The sequence below is a fragment of the Hemiscyllium ocellatum genome, chromosome 17, assembly GCF_020745735.1.
Source record: "Hemiscyllium ocellatum isolate sHemOce1 chromosome 17, sHemOce1.pat.X.cur, whole genome shotgun sequence".
Lineage (NCBI taxonomy): Eukaryota > Metazoa > Chordata > Chondrichthyes > Orectolobiformes > Hemiscylliidae > Hemiscyllium > Hemiscyllium ocellatum.
The window spans coordinates 40,630,012-40,651,691 of NC_083417.1; the positions used below are offsets into that span (position 1 = coordinate 40,630,012).

Consider the following 21,680-nt stretch of genomic DNA (forward strand, 5'->3'; position numbering starts at 1 on the left):
GTACTTCGGGATTCTCATGTCAGTGATGTGAACGATGTGCCCAATCCATCACAGCCGATCAAGCATTATTCAGTGCCTCAATGCTGGGAATGTTAGCCTGATCAAGGATGTGGGTGCTTGTGCACCTGTCTTCCCAACATATTTGCAGAATCTTGTGCAGGCAATGTTGGTGGTACTGCACCAATGCCTTAAGGTGTTTGCTGTAGATAGTCCACATCTCAACTATATAGGAGGACGGGAACCACTACAGCTCTATATATCATGAACTTGGTATTAAATCTAATGTTGTTCTCGAATTCTCGAACATCCGTATCCTCAGGTGGCTGAAGGCTGTGTAGGCACATCTAGCACACATTAATCTCTTCATCAATGTGTGTTCTGGTCGACATGACACTTCCCAAGTTTTGGAAGTTGCCACCATTCTCTAAGGCCTTCCTGTGGATCTTGATAATCAGAGGTTTGCTCCATAATATCAGAAACATTGGTGGAGGATCATCGTGCAGATGTCCATGCTCCCAAATGCCTCCATAAAAAGGCGCTAACAATGATCTGGAGATAGTCTTCGGAGTTTGCACATATGCAAGCATCATCCATGTACTGCAGCTTGACAACATTAGTTGGAATGACTTTGGTTTTGATTTAAAGATGGCAGAGGTTGAAGAACTTCCCACTGGTTCTGCAAGTTAGTTCCACTCCAATGGGGAGCTTGATGATGGCGAGATGAGGTACTGCAGTGAGGTACATCAAGAACTGTGTTGGAGTGATGACGCAGCCCTGCTTGACACTGATCTGACCGAGGAATGGGTCAATGATGGAGCGATTCATCATTACGATTTCCATGTCGTCGTGGAGCAGGCTAAGGATGGTGACAAACTTGGTGGTGCAGCCAGACAGGAGAATGACGCTCCATAATGCTTCCCAGTTGATGGTGTCAAAGGTCTTTGTAAAGTTGAAGAATGTCGCATGCAGGGATAGGTTCTTTTCTCTGTATTTCTCATGTAGCTGTTGCATGGTAAAAATCATGTCCATGGTGTCCCACAGTAGCCTGAAGCCACACTGCGATTCCAGCAACAATGCCTCAGCCGCAGAGAGGAGACAGTTGAGGAGGGCCTTGACAATGACTTTTCCAACGGTTGACAGCAGGGAGATTCTCCTGCCGTTTCCACAGTCAGACTTGTTCACTCTTAATTAAAAATGCTCACCTGATGGAGTGGATCCAGTAGTGAGGCGGGTGGGCTGCCTAGTGTCTGCACTGGTCTACATTTGAACAATGATTCCAGGGTGCCCATAGATCTGTTACCTGTTTTTGGGTAGAATTTATGTAAGGGTCTGTAGAATTTATGTAAGGACCTCCAGAATATGCTTGGGTCACTGCTTAGTGGGGCTGCTCCTCTTGGCCTTCCTTACTCTGGCTGGCCAGATGTTGCAGCATTACTGGCACTTTCTCCTCTCCGATTGAGGTAAATATGTCAGGCTTCCACTGGAGGATTGTATTTGCTCAGATTTGTCCAGGTTGGGGGTTCGACAGTGATGATGCTTTGGTTCAGGTAGAATTTGGCTGTCCATCTGCATGGTTTTGCCACTATGGGGGGGCCTGGGCTTTTCATAGGGAAGGTACAGGCTGATCAGCTTAATCATGGCCAATGCCCCATGAAACATGGGAGATCAAGGGATCATTAAGCTCAATTGTGGCATTGAACTTCATTTGAACACTGTGGCAGGAGAAAAGTAAGAATGGATCAAGGCGAGAAGTTAAAATGATAAGTGACATGAAGTTTCAGTTCACACTTGCACACCAGAGAGGTTATTCCACAAAGTTAGTCTTCTCATAATGGAGGAGATAAGATCACAAGACACAGGAACACATGGTGGCCATTTAGCTCACCAAATCTGCTCCATTCAGCGAGATCACAGCTGACCTGATAATTCTCAGCTCCACTTTCCTGCCTTTTTCCCGCAAAACCTATATTCTTTTACAGATTATAGATCGGACTCTGTCAGCTTTGAATACACTGAATGACTTAGCTGCAACAGCCCTAGGAGGAGAAAGAGGCCTAGCAGGAAATGATCTCTTCAAAGCTAACCTGTCCAATCTCCTCACAATCTATGTTTCAATAAGACTGCCTCTCATTGTTCTAAATTCCAATAACGTAAAAGCCCATCCTACTCTACTTCCAGCCATAAGTCATTCCTTTCACACTTGGAACAAACCTTACCTGAACTGTCTCCAATGCCAGCATCTCCTTCCCTAAGTAAGGGCTCAAACTCTTCACAGTATTCTAGCTGTGGTCTGACTTGTGTAATTTTAGTAAGATTTCTCTAATTTTATACTTCATCCCCTTTTAAATATTAACCAATATTTCATTTGACTTCCCTACTGCCCACTGTAGTTGACTGAAGCATGCATCGGTGCTAGCTTTTTGTGATAATTGCACAAGGACTCCCAAATCCCTCTCTGCTCTAACTGTTTACAGTCTTTAGTTAATTAAATAACATCCAGTGATTCTGTTCTTCCTGATGAAGTGTCTGACCTCACATTTTCCCACATTACATTCCATCTGCCAAGTTTTTGTCCATTCACTTAACTTGTCTATATCTCCCTGCAGATTCTTTGCAAATGACACAAAATTAGGTGGAAAGACAAGTGGTGACGTTGATGTAAACTTGACTGCAGTCCATTCACTTTTCTCATCCATGTCATGAATATATACCGTAAATAATTATGGCCTCAGCACCGATCCTTTATAGCATTCCACGACTTACAGGTTGTCAACTTGAAAATGCTCTGCTTATCCCAACTCTGTCATCAATTATTTAGCCAACCTTCTGTCCATGCTAATATACTAGCTCCAAAACCATGAGCTCTTATCTTAAGTAGAATAATATGTGGCACCATATCAAATGTCTTAAAAATCCAAATACATCTCACATTCTACGTTACCTTTTCTTATCCTGTTTGTTCCAACTTGAAAGAATTTTAGTACATTTGTCAGGCTTGCTTTCCCTTCATGAAGCCATGCTGAGCCTGCTTGATCATATTATATGTTTCCAACTGCTCTGCAAATGCATCCTTTATAATATACACTAATATTTTCCCAAGAACAGGTGTTAAAGCTAACTATACAATAGTGAGACTTCTCAGGATGTGGATGTGCTGATAAAGTCAACATTCATTGTCAATCATTAACTGCCTTTGAGAAGTAGCATTAATCCTTTTTGAACTACCTTAGTCCTGTAGTGAAGTGATTTTCAGACTATAGTTGAGTAGGGAGTTCTAGGATCATAATCCTCTGTGCAAGAAAGAATATATTAGAAGTTTAAATCAGGATGGCATGGGAATGGGAGTGCCGAAAACAATCCTTTTTTTTTTAAATATTAAAGTGAAAGATTATTCCTAATTTAACATTTTAATCATGGCATTAAAAGTAATTCATCAAAATTAGAAGACAGCATGCTGAAATGACTACATTTCACACACACTGCAATGTGGCCTTGGTGTCAAAGTCACTTTAAACTTACAGTTGGAATTTAGCTCCATTGTCCACATTTGAACCAAGGCTAGAAGGTCAGAAGTTGAGTGACCCCAGCAGAACCTAAATCGAGAAGGCTATTGCTAAGCAAGTGCTGCCTGATGGCACCTTCCAATATTTTAATGATCGAGAGTAAACTGAAAAGACAGTAAATTGGCCATATTAGTTTTGTCCTACTTTATATATACCTGGGAAATTTTCCAAATTCTTGGGCAGATGCCACTGTCATAGTAATACTGGTACTGTTTCTATAGGACAGCAGCAAGGTCTGGAGCAGAAATCTTCAGTACCATTGACGGAATATCATCACAGTCCATAGATCTGACAGGAGCCAGTGGCCTCAACCATTTCCTGATCTTAGATGGAGTGAAATTGGCAGAAAATTAGCGTTTAGGATACAGGGCATCTCTGGAAAAGAGGAATCAATATTGAGAACTGCTAGGCAGTTCCTTCTCAACTGTGTCACCATTACTGCTACTGGAGGAACAGGACATATTCAGGAATGGTGATGGCCTTCTCTCAAACATGGTATGGAAGGTATGATTCCAGGAGTATGACTATATCTTGACCAACCTGAAAGACAGTTCTTCAAAGTTTGGCACTAATTTCAGAAGGAAGATTTTGCAGGGTTGACAGGGCTGTGTTTTCCATCATCATATTCACAGTTTTCGTTTATGTCAGATGAGCCACCTCGTTTCAGAAGGCAATCACATTGTGTGGCTCTGCAGTCAAGTGTAGACCATTTTTAGTAAAAACTTATTGGTTTGCAACAATGTTGTTCTGTTGTTATCATTAGACTTCAAACTCCACAATTTTATTAAATTCCAATGGGATTCGAACCCAGATCCCCAGAATATTACCTGGATGCCTGGGTTACTAGTCTAACAACTATGCCTGCACTTGGGCATTGGCACCCATGTAGGAGCTATGGAGAAATTTTATTTTGGAAGAAGAAAAAGAACCACACAGAGTGTGGAGGCATGGAATGCATGGCCAGCAGTGGTAGTAGAATCAGATACATTAGGGACATTTAAGCAACTCTTGGATAGACACATGGCAAAGAGTAAAATGAAGGGTATGGAGATTAGTTTGATCTTAGAGTAGGATGAAAGGTCGGCACAACACTTTTTTAAAAAAACTGCTACGGTGTTCGCAGTCTTTGAGGCATTCCAAGCTGGAATGACTATGAGGCTAGATTTTGCAAAGTGAAGATTTGGAATCCCTTGCGATAGACAGAGGTTTATTGAAATTTGATAATCCAGAGTCACAAATATCTGGATGATCCTGAAAACAAAAATTCTGGAGATTACAACGGATCAGGCAGCATCCGGGGAGAGAAAACAAACTAATGTTTCAAGACTAGATGACTCTTCAGAGCTCTACAGTAGAGCAATCCAGACCCGAAATGTTAATTTGCTTTCTCTCCATGGATGCTGCCTGACCTGCTGTGATTGCCAGCCATTTAAACTGTTGTGGTGCATTTGGTCACAGCTGTCCATTAACTTATGTGGGACTTAAATGTTCTTAAGGAGGCAAAGCCGCATTTAATTATATAATAATATAATTTAAAATATAGTTATCTTTTGTGATCAGTGTATCTATTTAGTGATTATTGCTTATCTTTGTTTTGTTCAAATTTATGTAATGAAGCTACTTTTGATGTTTCAATTTAAGCCTGCAGCATCTTTTCTTACCCTTGGATCTTCAATGCACTTTATTCTTTAGCAAAATAACAAAGATTCACTGTTCAGCATTGTACAGCTGGGATTACAAAACTATCAACAGGCGTCAGCCTTGGCTAAGTGATTACTTATTCATACTTGAATCAGGGAATAAGGCTTGCACCCATGGCAAGAACTGAGCCTGTGTCAGTTGACATCCCAATGCAGGACAGTTGTAATTTTGCAGTGTAAGAGGCACCATCATCTTAATGAAATGTTGTGGTTCTGTTCGCCGAGCTGGAAGTTTTTGTTGCAAACGTTTCGTCCCCTGGCTAGGAGACATCATCAGTGCTCTGGAGCCTCCTGCGAAGCACTTCTTTGATGTTTCTTCCAGTATTTATCGTGGTCTGTCCTTGCCGCTTCCGGGTGTCAGTTTGCAACAAAAACTTCCAGCTTGGCGAACAGAACCACAACAACGAGCACCCGAGCTACAAATCTTTGCACAAACCTGGAAATCTTGATGAAATATTAAGCCAAGATTCTGTCATGTAGACAATAAAAGACTCACTCGCTCGGTTTGAGGAGGAGCAGAGGGGTTTTCCAGGGCAACATTTATCAATAAACATTAAAGTTAACTATTATGATTATTCGATAGGTATCTATTTCTGGGACCTTGCAGGGGTTACTATATTTCCCTATCTAGAAACTTATATGATTTCCTGGTCATCTAAGTACTACACAAATATACATTCTTATTTACCACTTATACTGATGACCTGTTGATCAAACAAAGTAACTAAAATTTTACAAATGATACTATGTATGAAAAATGTGATCCTTGACCTTATTCCTAAATGGCCTGGCCCTATTCTTCATATCTTCTTGTTTTGGATTCCATCACCAAAGAAAACAATTTCTCCACGTGCTATAAAAATCCTTCTAAAAGAACTTAATTAGATTATTGGCCAACATTATAAACTTGTGAATACAAACCCAGTTTATTTTGTCAGCCAAGCCAGCTATCAATCTGTCTGACCTTCATAAGCAATACATATTTGCTAATTTAAGATATCCAGAAATAAAACTGTGCTACAAATGAAGTCTATTTCCACAGAACTTTACGTAATGTGGGGAAAGTGATGTTTTTGACCTCTTATTGATAAATCTATTCCAAATGGAAAGTTTTCTGCTTAACATCTTTGACCTTAATTAAGTTCTGACATGTAACAACATGCTAATATTTTAAAAGTAGGGCTCAATATTGCATCTTGAAGGAGGTCTTTTTTCCCTTATATTCCCAAGAGTATCACTGTATCAAAACAAAGTTGATCTTCTGACTTCGCTACAGCACACTGCATCAATATGAATCAGAGTTCCTGCTATTATTGCAAATCAAATCCTTTGGAGAAACTATACAAGTTGTAGTTTGCCATTTGCTTTGTCCAACAACATTGTCATCATTACTGAATTGGTGCTTACATCCTTTACAGACGTTTAACACATGAAGGGATAAAGACCATTCATATCCTTAATGGTGAACTGCATTTTATTTATGATCTGTCAGTCTCAGAAAAGGAAAGATAAGGTGGGTGTATAGTATTTTCCTTTATGTTCTCAGGATTTCCTAAAGAACTCAAAGTAAAGGAAATGTTTTGGAGGTCTAATTGCTTTTCCAGCATTGGAAAATCCACACTTAATTTGCATGCACAAAAGTCCTGTAAACAGCAATTAGATAAATAATCAGTTTGTATAGTTTGATTGAAGGCGAAATATTGGCCTGGATTGCATGACAAATCCTTTGCCCTTTTTCTAAAAAATGACAAGACCTTTTAGTGCCACCTAAGCCAGGAGATTTATTTCATCATCCCATCTTAAAATAAGACATCTCAGGAAATGCAGTCTTCCTGCAGTGATCTAAATGTTTCATATTTTTGTTTTAAAACTGTGGTGCTGCAAAATGTTACAATTAATTTTTGAATGTCAAGTTCCTATCAGGAATGGACATAATTATATTGAAAATTAGTGAAAAATACAAATTGGCAAAACTCCTGTTCTTTCATTTGTTTGATGGAATAAGAGATTCATGTATCAAGTCAGACCAAAAAACAGCTTTAGAATTCCTAAAGTATTTTACTGAAGCAGATAAATGTTAAAAATAAGCATTAAAAACATACAAAGAAGCCCATTTAGTTAAAGCACTGCAAATTCCATGTGATCTATATGGACTTCAGTAAGGCGTTCAACAAGGTTCCCCATGGGAGACTGATTAGCAAGGCTAGATCTCATGGAATACAAGGAGAACTGGCCATTTGGATACAGAACTGGCTCAAAGGTAGAAGACAGAGGGTGGTGGTGGAGGGCTATTTTTCAGATTGGAGTACTGTGACCAGTGGAGTGCCACAAGGATCGGTGCTGGGTCCTCTACTTTTTGTCATTTACATAAATGATTTGGATGCGAGCATAAGGAGGTACTAAGTTTGCAGATGACACCAAAATTGGAGGTGTAGTGGACAGTGAAGAGGGTTACCTCAGATTACAACAGGATCTTGATCAGATGGGCCAATGGGCTGAGACGTGGCAGATGGAGTTGAATTCAGATAAATGTGAGGTGCTGCATTTTGGGAAAACAAATCTTAGCAGGACTTATACACTTCATGGTGAGGACCTAGGGAGTGTTGCTGAACAAAGAGACCTTGGAGTGCAGGTTCATAGCCCCTTGAAAGTGGAGTTGCTGGTAGATAGGATAGTGAAGGCGGCATTTGGTATGCTTTCTTTTATTGGTCAGAGTATTGAGTACAGGAGTTGGGAGGTCATGTCTGCGGCTGTATAGGACATTGGTTGGGTCACAGTTGGACTACTGCGTGCAATTCTGGTCTCCTTCCTATGGGAAAGATGTTGGGAAACTTGAAAGGGTTCAGAAAAGATTTACAAGGATGTTGCCAGAGTTGGAGGATTTGAGCTATAGGGAGAGGCTGAACAGGCTGGGGCTGTTTTCCCTGGAAGTTGGAGGCTGAGGGGTGACCTTAGAGGTTTACAAAATTGTGAGGGGCATGGATAAGATAAATGAGACAAAGTCTTTTCCCTGGGGTTGGGGAGTCCAGAACCTGAGGGCATAGGTTTAGGGTGAGAGGGGAAAGATATAAAAGAGACCTAAGGGGCAACTTTCTCACGCAGAGGGTGGTACGTACATGGAATGAGCTGCCAGAGGATGTGGCGGAGGCTAGTACAATTGCAAATTTAAGAGACATTTGGATGGGTATATGAATAGGAAGGGTTTGGAGGGATATGGGCCGGGTGCTGGCAGGTGGGACTAGATTGCATTGGGATATCTGGTTGGCATGAACGGGTTGGACCGAAGGGTCTGTTTCCATGCTGTATAACTTTATGACTCTAATTTGTTCAATATTAAGTATCAGGAAGTATAAAATCCAACAATGTGACTATTTCTTAGAATGTCAATAAGTGCTGAATGTCAGTGATTTTAGCCAGGTTGCAGGCTGTTAATTTCTTTTTTCAGAGGATAATGGAATTACAGGCTAGATCGACAATGAATACCCATCATACATTGCCCTGAAAAATGTGATGGTGAGCTGTCGTTTTGGACCTCTGCCCACATCATCATTAGGGGGCTCCAGGATTTTAACCCAACGACAGCAAAGAAACGGTGATATACTTTCAAAGATAGATTATGAATGGCTTTGAAAGTAACTTATTGATGGTATCTGCTAATTCTGTTGTATGGATAGTAACTTCTGAAGGTGCTGTCTAAGGAACCTTGGAGAATTTATGCAGTGCATCTTCTACATTGTATACCGTGCTGCTACTGTGCATTGACGAAGGAGGGAAGAAATTTTTGTGGGTGTGATGTCAATTAAACAGACTTTGTCCAAATGGTGTCAAATTTCTTGAGTATTGTTGGAGCTGCATTCATCTTGGCAATTTCTGACTTGCGTCTTGTAGATGGTGGACAAGGTTTGGGTATCAGGAGAAAATTCACTTGCTGCAATATACCTAGCCTCAGACCTGCTCTTGTAGATGCGGTATTTATACAGCGAGTCCACATCAGTTTCTGGTAAATAGTAACTTCCAGGTTTCAGATAATGGGAGATTCAATGATGGTAATGCCATTGAACATCAACACATGATTATTTCAAACAAAATTTAACCAAACAATTATTCATATGTCCGAGGCAAATGTTACTTAACACTTGCCAGCTACTACGTCCAGTTTCCAGCAAGCTTCCCCAATTTGTTAGGATTTCCAAATTGTTTAGATCCATGCCAAGGACAGTGAACCGGCTCCCCTTGTGTATTTGGTCAGTTTCTTAGTTGGTTGCAACTGGGTTAATTAAAATAAAATATTTTCCCTTGTGGATATCATTCTCCCATACTAAATGAATTTATGCTTTTAAAAGGAATACTTTAATTGGATTTTCTTGTTTTAATAAAAGTTTATTAGTTATTAAATGCATGGACGTTTAACATACACACACGCATTAGAACAGAATGTCAGGAGAAGTTACAATTTTAAAAAAGGCACATGGATCAGTCTGGGTCATGTGTGTTATGGAACAGGCCAGACCGCCTCAAAAGGTTTCAAGAAAGTAGCTCGGACCCTAACTTTGCTAGTTGTTTTAAGCAGGTGTGAGGTGGATATGCCTGGAGTGATGCAGCTGTCCCAACCACTGACTTTTAAATAAACCAGAATTTATTTGCAAGATTATCAAATGAAATACAGACTAGAGAACAGAATACTGAATAACTTAACCTATCTGAAAACCCAACAATTTTTTCCAACTTAATGACGCTGTTTAAAATACTTGTAACAATCCCCATAAACACCCTTTTGCAAAAGAAAAGAAACATCCAACACAAGTTCTTACAGGAGAGATGTCATAGAGGGTGGATCAGCATGGACTTGCTTATTTAGGTCCAGCAGCTTCATTACTGACCACCTGCTAAAACCAAATTAACGAAGAGAAAAGGTAAGCTGGGAGAACTGGCCACTCTCCTTTCATTGCACAAGTTAGGTCCACTACTTTTCATCGTTTATATAAAATGACTTGGATGAGAGCATTAGAGGTATGGTTAGTAAGTTTGCAGAGGACACCAAAATTGGAGGCATAGTGGATAGCGAAGGAGGTTACCTCAAATTACAATGGAATCTTATCAGATAGACCAATGGGCTGAGTGGCAGATAGAGTTTAATTTAGATTAACGCGAGGTGCTGCATTTTGGGAAAGCAAATCTTAGCAGGACTGAAACATGTAATGGTAAAGTCTGAGGGAGTGTTGCTGAACAAAGAGACCTTGGTGTGCAGGTTCATAGCTCCTTGAAAGTGGAGTCGCAGGTAGATAGGATAGTGAAGAAGGCGTCTGCTATGCTTTCTTTTATTGGTCAGAATATTAAGTCCAGGAGTTGGGAGGTCATGTTGTGGCTGTACAGGACATTGGTTAGGCCACTGTTAGAATACTGTGTGCAATTCTGGTCTCCTTCCTATCAGAAAGGAGTGGTGAAACTTGAAAGGATTCAGAAAAGATTTTTAAGGATGTTACTAGGGTTGGAGGATTTGAGCTATCGTGAGAAATTGAATAGGCTAGGGCTGTTTTCCCTGGAGCGTCAGAGACGGAGGGGTAATGTTATTGAGGTGTATAAAATCATGAGGGGCATGGATAGGATAAAACTAGAGGGCATAGGTTTAGGGTGAGAGGGGAAAGATAAAGAAAAGAAAAGATCGAAGGGGCAACTTTTTCACACAGATGGTGGTGTGTATGGAATGAGCTGCCAGTGGAAGTGGAGGCGGCTGGTACAATTGCAACATTTAAGACATCTGGACGGGTACATGAATCGGAAGTGTTTGGAGGGATATGAGCCCGATGCTGGCAAGTGGGACTAGATTAAGTTGGGATATCTGGCTCAGCATAAATGCGTTGGATCGAAGGATCTGTTTTTGTGGCGTACATCACTCTAAGTGCTTTTTAAAAAATCTTGAAAGCCTTTTGCCCACGTCAGTATTTGTTAGCTACAATCAAACTGGTCCTAAAACCCTTCAAACCTGGAGCTCCTGAATTCTCTGCGTTTACAAACCCTCTAGGGAAAAAAAAACAAGGATAACAACCTTGTTTAAAGGAGCAGCATCATCACACGTATGATCTATGCAGTGTCCCATCCAGTGCCATTAGTAGCAGTTGGTAATGCATCCTCAGTGATGCAAGACTGTGGAGTGATTTAGGCGGCAGGTGAGACAGAATGGAATAAAAGGTCAGGCATTAGAGTCCATAAAAAAGAGGTGTATAGGGTGCTTGATAGGAAGGGCAGACCTGGTTTTCAGCACACATTCCTGATACTTGACGTTTCATCAGGCATGGGATTGTCTTTTGGACCTTTAAAAAGATCCAACAAGAATGGAGTAATCCTCCAACCAAAGCATTCAGAAACAGAACAGAGCTGACACTGGAATGCAGTCTGGAAATAGGTTTTGCTTAAATTAATGAACAACACATGTGTGTATGACTTTTTCCCCCTAAAGTGATCATGCTATTTACTTACTCAAATAGTAATTTTAATTTACTCTAATAATTCAGACAACAAAGTACATTCAAATGCTTCAGCTACGATGTGGGTTTTGTAAATATTTATATTTTGTAGAAGTGACATGGTTTATTCAGATGACAGAATTCCATTAGCAGCTCAATAATTAACTCCTTCATATGGAACTTAATTGCAATATCAAGATGGCGGCAGAGAAGGATGCTTCTGCTGGAGCTCTTCTGCTCACCTATATTCTTTTTTTCCTTGTGTTTTCCCCTCTTTTCTTCTTCTTTTCTTCCCTTAGCACCAGCAGCAAGTTACCGTGGCCTGCGATTTCCAGAGCAGTGCATGGGGAAGCAGCCTCGGAGCAGCACACAGGCAGCAACTCCTGGACAGAGCCCGGAGGAGAGGCAGTCCTGGAACTTAACTTGGAGCAGCTGAGTACCGGTATGGAGCTGACAGGGCTTGGAGATGAGCAGGGACAGCTGTTGGACTGGGATCGTTCACAAGCAGTCAGACCACATGTGGAGGCTCTGCGCTGAGCTACTACAATGAAATATCTATCGAAATTTCCTACTTTAATGTCAACCCTTTAAATTATGTCCTATTTTTAACTTATTTTTCAACTCTGCAATTACTTTTATTCCACTGCTGCATCCAAGAATTGTACGTAGGTACTTGTACCTAAGGTGTCGCCATAATGAGGCAGATGTAAAAGCTTTTTACTGTACTTCTACAAATGGAGTACATGTTAACAATGAAAGGATATTCTGCATTGATTATTTATTCAAATTGACAGAACTACAAAGGGTATAAACAGATATTTGTTTCTACTACAAAAAAAAATTCAGGTGGTTGGAGCTGAAACTAGCTAAATCTATTTTAAACATAATTACTTGAATGGAATGCAATGTGAATGCCAGTGCCTACCTTCCAATCAATGAGCATATCTGTGGCTTTGTGTTCCCTTTGATGGTTCCAAATATGTCGGGTATCATATCACCATTAAAACTGAAAGGGAATAAATATGACTTTAGCCAAATATAATTTCAGGGACCAGATAACCAAGACTTTCAATCAAATTAAGTCAAACATTGAAAAACGCAACACCTTTCACACTTCATCACAATTGTACTGCATGGCAGGAAAATTGTGTACTACATCAGAAAAAGGAGAAAACGCTATTTTTAAGAAAGTAAAAATGAAAACAGGAACACAAACAGAATTATTTATTCCCTCAGGTTTGTTTTACCGTTTAATTAGATCATGACCGATCTGCATCAGATCACCATTTATCCATGTTGCTTTCATATCCCTAAATTAGCCTTGATAGCAAAATGATCACACTCACTGTTGAAACTTACGACTGTCTTAACTTCAATAGCTTTATGGCAAATACATTATACAACGTCCATCGGACAGCTGGGTACTGTGACCAGTTTTTTTTAAAAAACCCTATATCATACAGAATGTCAGTACCAATTGGTGTAACTCTCAGAACAACTAAAAGCCATTTTTGGTATTTAATTTAAGCAGTTCTCAAACGTTCCAATTCACTATTTCCTATTTTCTGAAAATAGTGGATCGATGTTTATCTGCAATATTCCACTAACTGAATTTGCAACTTGTGGAATTATAGACTAAAAAGAAATATCATAAATTTAATAAAATAGCCAGCAAACTCAAAAAGGGAACACAAAAACAATTGCTGAAACATGTTATGATACAGGCACACTACATTTATATTAGAGATCTGCATGAATAGTTTGACTTCACAATGCATTGCCACAAGCTAAACAAAAAAATATATAGTCTGAAAAATTACTTCCCCTTCAAAGAAAATCAAGAAACAGTAATCCAATTAAGTTTGAAAATTTAAGTATCTTCCCCCTTTGCATTTCAAATTTATATGCAATACAATCACAATATGAATACTGTAATTATGTATATGAACATACATCATATCATTTAATACAGGCTTCTATTTAATCAAATCTTTCCTCAATTCCACAAATGCATTCAAGTTAGTGCTGTAATTGAAAATGTTTTAAACGGTAACAATTTTACCAGCATCCACTGATTTAAATTGCTACCAGTCCCCAACCATCATATGCTGATTAAGTTTTTAATATCCATAAAATGAAGTCTAAGGTGGTAACAAAGATGTTTTACTTTCATCAAGGTAAACATTCCCTGGATTAGAGTGGTGCTGGAAAAGCACAGCAGGTCAGGCAGCATCCGAGGTGCAGGGGAAAAAAAAATCAACGTTTCGGGCTTTTACCTGAAACATCAATTTTCCTACTCCTCGGATGCTGTCTGACCTGCTGTACTTTTCCAGCACCACTCTAACCTTGACTCTGATCTCTAGCATCTGCAGTCCTTACTTTTGCCTTAAACATTCTCAGGAGTTAACTCTTAGAGAAACAACAAATTTAAGCCTGAATTTGCTGGCAAACTTTCCCTATGCATACCATGCTACCAAATAGATTTGTTAACTTGTGGCAAATACAAGGACATGAATGGTATAGCTAATCACTTAAACAGACCAAGGTACTATAGAACTCTTACATCATAACTTATGCAAGGTACTTGAAGGGAAAGCAGTTACAAAATTTTGTAAAACCAATTCTTAAAACAAATTTGATAATAAGGGTAAGTGAATTGCTCTAAAACAAATTCCAGTCAATCATTGTTGTTTGCAAGAACATTACAAGTCATTTTTTGCACTGTTCACATCTTGATATAAACATTGTAAACTCTGAAAGCCAAGTGACAAGTTACTGTGGTGCTCTTTGGTGAGTGAAATTTTACCCTAAAATGTATTGGTCTTCCTCAAAAATAATTTGTCAAGAATGGCCAATTCATCTGACTTGCACATCTTTGGACTGTGGAAGGAAACCGGAGCACCCAGAGGAAACCCACGCAGTTCTCAAAGCCTGTGGGTGCTCATCCAGCTGGAGCAATTTGAATAAAAAAAATACAGGCAACATGGTTGGCTCAAATTACCACATGCGAACTGGTTGCTTCTTAATGGAATTTCCTAATCTTTGCTAAATCACTATTGCTCGATTCATAATTAAAACATTCAAAAAATATGACACTGGCTGTGTCTTTTTTGCCATGATCTCATTTAAAAGCCAATTCACAGATTTACATTTGATGCACTATTAAGCCTTTTAATTGTGCAGGTATCTAAACACCAATGACAGGACTGACCCGGTTTCAATAGCTAATTCTAACAGTGAAGTTAAAAGATATCAGTCTTTCAAATTTGTGGTCTAAGTATCCAAATGATGGGAGATACATCACATTAATATATTCAAGTTACATAATTAATAATTATATTAAGTATTAATTATTTCCTTAGATGCTGAAGTTTGTTCAGCTTTATTCCAATGAGCAAGTGCAGATTTTTTGAAAATTCAGTTTAAAAGTCTAATGATGATCATGAAACTATTGTTGACAAACCATTATGGTTCATTGATGTCCTTTAGGGAAGGTGATTTGTCACCCTTATTTAGTCTGATCCAGATATGACAAGACCCACAGGAAACTGGTTGACTCTTAACTCCTTTTTGGATAATTAGGGATGACAACAAATGCTGTCCTACCCAGCAACACCCATAGCCAATGAACAAATACGAAACAAAATCCCGATTGATCATGCACCAAATAAAAATTATTGAAGTGTTACAACCTTCAAGAATGAAAAATGCTAAAGCTATCAATGGGACATAAATTGTGATCAAATCCCTTGGTTTTGCCTCTACTGCATGCCATTTATAAAGCAACTGTCACAAAACAATCAACCAAATTATGCTTCATCAATTTATTTCTTGACCACATTGCTCCCTATTTATAAAATTACTATTCATCACATATCAAACATAAACTTAATTAAAAAGTAAGTCTGCCAATCTGTTTAGTTAAACGAAAAGTAGAAATGAGAAAATATCAAAAGTTAACAAAGCAGTACATTACTTACATTAGGTGTGGATTTAAAATATTTTTGAATAGAAAATAAAAGAGATACTTAAGTGGAAAATTAGAAATACCAAGAACTGGAAACTAACATTTGCTTTGCAATTTTGGTCTGCAAGTAATCATGCAATCTGCATTTGGTGAGGCCAGTTAGAGGGGACACATTGTGAACAGCAAAGGGAGTATGCTAACTTGAAAGTAATTCACTGTTTCAGATGGGAGGAGTATTTCGGTTCTGGATTGAGAGAAGGGTGGTGGTGAAAAAAAAGGGTGGTGGTGAAAAAAAAGGGTGGTGGTGAAAAAAAAGGATGGTGGTGAAAAAAAAAGGGTGGTGGTGAAAAAAAAAGGGTGGTGGTGAAAAAGCAGATGCTGCATTTCATATCTACATGAGGGTGCTGTCGAAAGGGGACAGGGCGTTAAGTGTAATGGCAGATTGATTCAGGATGCCCTAAATGGATCGATCCTTTCAGAATGTGGAGAGCAGGGAGATAAGAGGAATTTTATGGTGACAATGCTTAACAGGTAGTAGAAACTATCTATTGAATGTGGAGGGAGTTTGAATGGATGAGGACAAAGGGACCCATCCCAATCTCTGTTTCTTACATGTATAAAAAGCCTGGTGGAAGAATACTGGACATTTATCTAGTACTGACTTCTTTTCAGGTGAATAGCATAGCATAGCATTACATATAGGGCAAGTGCGTAATCAAAGTGATGACAGCTTGCAGCATTTAGGTTACTTGGTAGCTTTCTAAATTATCATGAAACGCTACAGTGCTTTATCAACATTTTTCTTATGTTAACAAATATAACAAAACCTACTTTTATTCACAAATATAAATTCAGGAACAAGTGAAGAGGGCTCTTGGAATGCAAACCTCTACCACAATGTGCTGACTCAATAATTATGTAGTTCTTTCAGACTGTGTATTATAACTACAAAACTGAAAACAATGAATATTTTTATTAAGACTTGTCTTCTCACACAGAAAACCTTGGGCTCATTCACATCTAACACCATGCTCTGAAAGCTTGGCTCACATTTGACAGCTGTAACAAATTGTACATGAGCAGGGGAAATTATCTACAATATTCTAAACAAAACATAAAATCCTAAAAAAAACACAATCAATTCATTTCATCTCCCCATATTCAGAGATTTTTGAAAGAAGTAAAGCAAGGATCAGGACCTTCTTCAGCCATATCTATTTGTGCATAAGTGAATGCATTTCAACAAAGCTAGAGTTTAGATAATTTGTTTGCTTAAAAAAAAGTAACAAGCAGGGTAAAAAAAAATTACCACCATCCACAAAGATGGGGTGATGACTGAGTGGTATTATCGTTGTACTGTTAATCCAGAGACCCAGATAATGTTCTGGGTTGAATCCTGCCATTGTAGATTGTGGAATTTGAATTCAACAAAAGAAAATCTGTAATTAAAAATGTATTGATACTATGAATTCATTGTCAATTGTTGGAAAAGACCACATTGTTCACAAATCTACTTTAGGGAAGGAAACTGCCATCCTTACTTGGTCTGACGTATTTGTGACTTCAGACTCTCAGCAATGTGGTTGACTCCCAACAGCCCTCTGGGCAATTAGGGAGCGGGGAGTAAATGTTGGCCTAACCAGCGACACCCTCATCCATGAATGGAGGAAAAAATTATGAATCAAATCAGGACATTTGGCCTCTCAATTAAGCTGTACCATTTAATACAATAATACGATCGGAGTAAATAAAAGTACATACATTTGATGGTAAACTAGTTTCTGCTGAGAAGGAATGTTGTTTGCATGCTCAATGGTGAGATTTGCAGGGCTAATACACAAGTATTTTGCTTAAATCAGCTATAGCTCATTGAGGACTTCCCCATTTTTGACTTGGAAGATTATAGATTCGAAGTTACATTCCAGTGCAAACTTGAGGAATACCACAATGTTGGAGGCCATTTAGTTGAGACAATAAGTCGTGGCTCATTCTTCCAACCCTGTGAAGGCGTTAAATCCCAAGGTATTGCTTTGAGGGTGGCAGGAGGATTTTCCTGTGCCCTTAACCAACAACAGTAAAACAGATTATCAAATTGTTCTTGTTCACGAGACCCGCTATAAACTGTTCAGCTGCCACATTTCCAAAAAGAAACAAATCGCTCATCTGTTTAGAATTATTCCTAGCACAAAGGAAGATGATGATGGTTGCTAGAGATCAGTCATCTAAGCTCAAGGACAAGAACCAGAGCACTTCCTGTTGGGCTCCTCATGGTAGTGCCTTTGGCCAATTATTTCAGCTGCTTCAAAGACCTTCCCTCCATCATAAGGTCAGAAGTGGAGGTCCGCTGTTGACAGCACAATGTTCAGCACCATTTGTTACTCCTCAAACACATGCAGCAAGACCTGGATGACCTCCAATACCAAACAGAATCTAAGCATCAACCTTTGATAAACAATGGCAATACCACTGAATTCCCGACTAACAACACTATAAAAGGTTACCATTGATTAGAAGGGACACTGGACTAGTTCTGCAAGTACTGTGGCTATAAGAGCAGAAACTACAAACACTGCGGCATATAACTCACCTCCTGACTCCCCAAGCCTGGCCATCATCTACAAAGCAGAAGTCAGAAGTGTGATGTATTCTTCCAGGCCCAAAACCACTTGCCTTGCTAGACAGCATCCAAGACAAAACAGCCCACTTGCTTGACACATCCACAAAACAGTCACTCCTTCCACCACCATCACACAGTAGCAAAAGTGTGTACCCTCTCTTAAGATGCACTGCAGAAATTCTCCTCAGGGTCTTATACAGCATCCTCCTGTCATAAAGCTGGTTCACGTTTTCCTAAAAGCTGTTCCTTTCCTCAAGGATACTATGTCCTTGGTTATTTTCAAGAGAGATCATAAATGCTCCCGGTGTCGATTAGACTAGTTTGGTACAGAGGTTAAAGAGTATTCAGAGTCCTTTTTGTTTATATGTATGCAAATGAGACTTCAGACCAAAGTAGTCATGTTTCAGAAGTGACCTGTATAATGGAGGGGGAGTAGTCAGCTTTCTGGGCGGCACTGTCGCTCAGTGGTTAGCACTGCTGCCTCTCAGCACCAGGGTCCCAGGTTCGAATCCAGCCTCGGCTGAATATCTGTGTGGAGTTTGCACATTCTCCCAGTGTCTGCGTGGGTTTCCTCCGGGTGCTCCGGTTACCTCCCGTAGTCCAAAAATGTGCAGGTTAGGTGAATTGGCCATGCTGAATTGCCCAGTATTAGGTGCATGAGTCAGAGGGTAATGGATCTGTGTGGGTTACTCTTCCGAGGGTCGGTGTGGACTAGTTGGGCTGAAAGGCCTGTTTCCACCCTGCAGGGAATCGAATCTAAGCTAATCTAATCTTCTAGCTGAGCAGTTTAGTCCAAAACTAGTTGGGAACTCAACAGTGTGCTTATGTGGAATTTCTCCCTCCCTCTTTCTAACTTCAACCTGAAAGCATCGGTTCCACTTTTTTTTAAACCGGTCTTTAAGGGCGTTTGCTTATTGGGACTGTAGAGTATATTCAAAGCAGCATAACTAAGGCTAGTTTGGATAGACTGAGTTCTGTCAGAGATTTTTATTCTTTTTTGTGTTTCATTGTGTAATTTTGTGAATAAACGTTTTTCTGTATTAAAACCTGGTAGACAACCTCGCTAACTGAGTCCTGGTAATTTTCACTGTACACTTACTGAAACAAGTTGCAAAGTTATGGTCTAGGCTGCCTGTTCATGAATGTTTCGAGTGGTCTAGCCTAGTCCATAACATTCCAAATCCGTTACTATTACCATCTAGAATGCTGGCAGGTGGGAGTAGATTGGGTCGGGATAGCTGGTCGGCATGGACAGATGGGACCGAAGGGTCTGCTGTACATCTCTATGATTCTAAGGACAGGGGCAACGGATATATGGGAACACCATCACCTGCCAGTTTCCCTCCAAGGTGCTCACCACCCTGACTTTATAGCATCACAGAATTCTGATGATGCAGGAGGCCATTTAGCCCATTGTGCCTGCACCAAATGTTATCTAGTCAAGCTCCATCATCTCGTGCCAATCTCTTGTCTTTTCCCCATATCCCTGCACACCATTACACAACAAAATACCATCAAATGCCCTTTTGAGTACCTTAATTCAATCTGCACATTTCTAGGCATATTCTATACCCTAACAATTCACTGTTTGAAGATGTTTGTTTTCTCACATTGAGAAGGCATTGGTTTAAATCATTCGTGATTCATTTACAAGCAGAAACAGCTTCTCCCTATCTATGCTGCCCAGCTTGCTCACAATTTTAAAAATTTTAATCAGATCTCCTCTCAGTCTACTCCTCACCAGGAAAGAACAGTCCCAATGTCTTCCATCAATCCTCATAACAGTAGTTTCTCAAATCTGGAATCATTCTCGGAAATCACTTCTGCACTCTAATACATTTAGATCTTTCCCAAAATGTGGCACCCACAAACATATGTAATACTCCAGATTAGTTTGAACAAGTGTTTTTTTATAAATTCAACATTATCTCTCTGATTTTAGATTTATTGATGGGGGCATAGACTATAAGAACTATATGCTTTAATTATTGTGGTTTTCACCTGTCCTGTCTTCTTCAATAACTTGTGCATATATACAATCATGCCTCACTGCTCCTGCACCCCTTTTAAAATTGCATCCACTACTTATCTTTCAGTGCTCTTCCAAAGTACAACGAACCTTATTTGCCACTGCATGGCCATTCCACCAACTTGCCAATATCGTTTTTAGGTTCCACACTATTGCCCTCAGAGTTTACAATTTATCTAAGTTGTGAGTCATCTGCAAACTTGGGTATTGTCTCCTGCATACCAAGATCCAGATCATGAACATTTTCATAACCCAGAAATACATCACTGCTCCTTCAGGGTCACTAAGTCAAAATCCTGGGAATTCATCCCTAACGGCATTGTGGGCCTACCTATAGCACGTGAACTACAACAGTTCAAGAATGCAGTTTGCTGCTGCCTTCTCAAGGGAAACAAGGAATGGGCAATACATGCTGGGCTAGCTAGTGATGCCAAAATCCCATGAATTAATTTAAAAACAAAAAAAAATCACAACATGAATACATCTAACAGGCAACTCATAGGGTTTCTCAAATATCTTTCCAAAGAATTTCAAAAGATGCTGAATTTCATGTTTTCCAATCAATATTACAGCAGCTTCTCATTTGAACCAATGTAACTGCTCAGACACAGTGGTGTTATATTTGTGCAGAAAGGCCATCAGATATACATTTATTCAAAATTACAGCTTTTTGTTTTCATCAATAGCAACAGTTCTACACTTCTCAAATCATAAAGCACGGCAACAGACTCTTTCGTCCAACCAGTCCATGCCGAACATAATCATGCCGAAACTAAACTAGCCCCACCTGTCCGTTTCTGGCCTATGTCCCTCCAAACCTTTCCTATTCATGTATTTATCCAAATGTCTTTTAAATATTGTAATTATACCTGCATTCACCACTTCCACTGCTGGTGTATTCCACATGCCAGCCACGTCCTTTGCCTGTCTTTTCTAAATCTCTCTGCTCTCACCTTAAAAATGTATCCGCTATTCTTGAAATCCCCACTTTAGGGAAAATAAACAACTACCATTGACTATCTATTCCTCTCATTATTTTATAAACTTCTATCAGGTCACCTCTCAACCTCCTACGCTTCAGTGAAAAATGTCCCAGCCTTTCTTTATAACTCAAATCTTCCCTACCCAGTAACATCCTGGTAAATCTCTTTTGAACCCTCTCCAGCTCGATAGTATCCTTCCTATATTGGATGACAATAACTGGACATAGCATTCGAGAATAAGCCCCACTAATGTGAGGCCCATTCTGGAATACAACCTTAACATGACTTCCCAACTCCTACACTCAAAGGAATGAGCAATGAAGGCAAATGTGCCAAACACCTTTTTAACCACCTTGC

General features: G+C 39.5%; 1 protein-coding gene across 1 annotated transcript in view; it reads right to left on the bottom strand.

The window, feature by feature from the left end:
• itfg1 (integrin alpha FG-GAP repeat containing 1) overlaps positions 1 to 21,680 on the bottom strand; it is a 245,573-nt gene that overhangs the window by 205,380 nt on the left and 18,513 nt on the right. Inside the window, exon 5 of the mRNA XM_060837695.1 lies at positions 12,653 to 12,733. Within this exon, the coding sequence (XP_060693678.1) occupies positions 12,653 to 12,733 (81 nt within the window). The remainder of the gene's footprint in view (positions 1 to 12,652; positions 12,734 to 21,680) is intronic.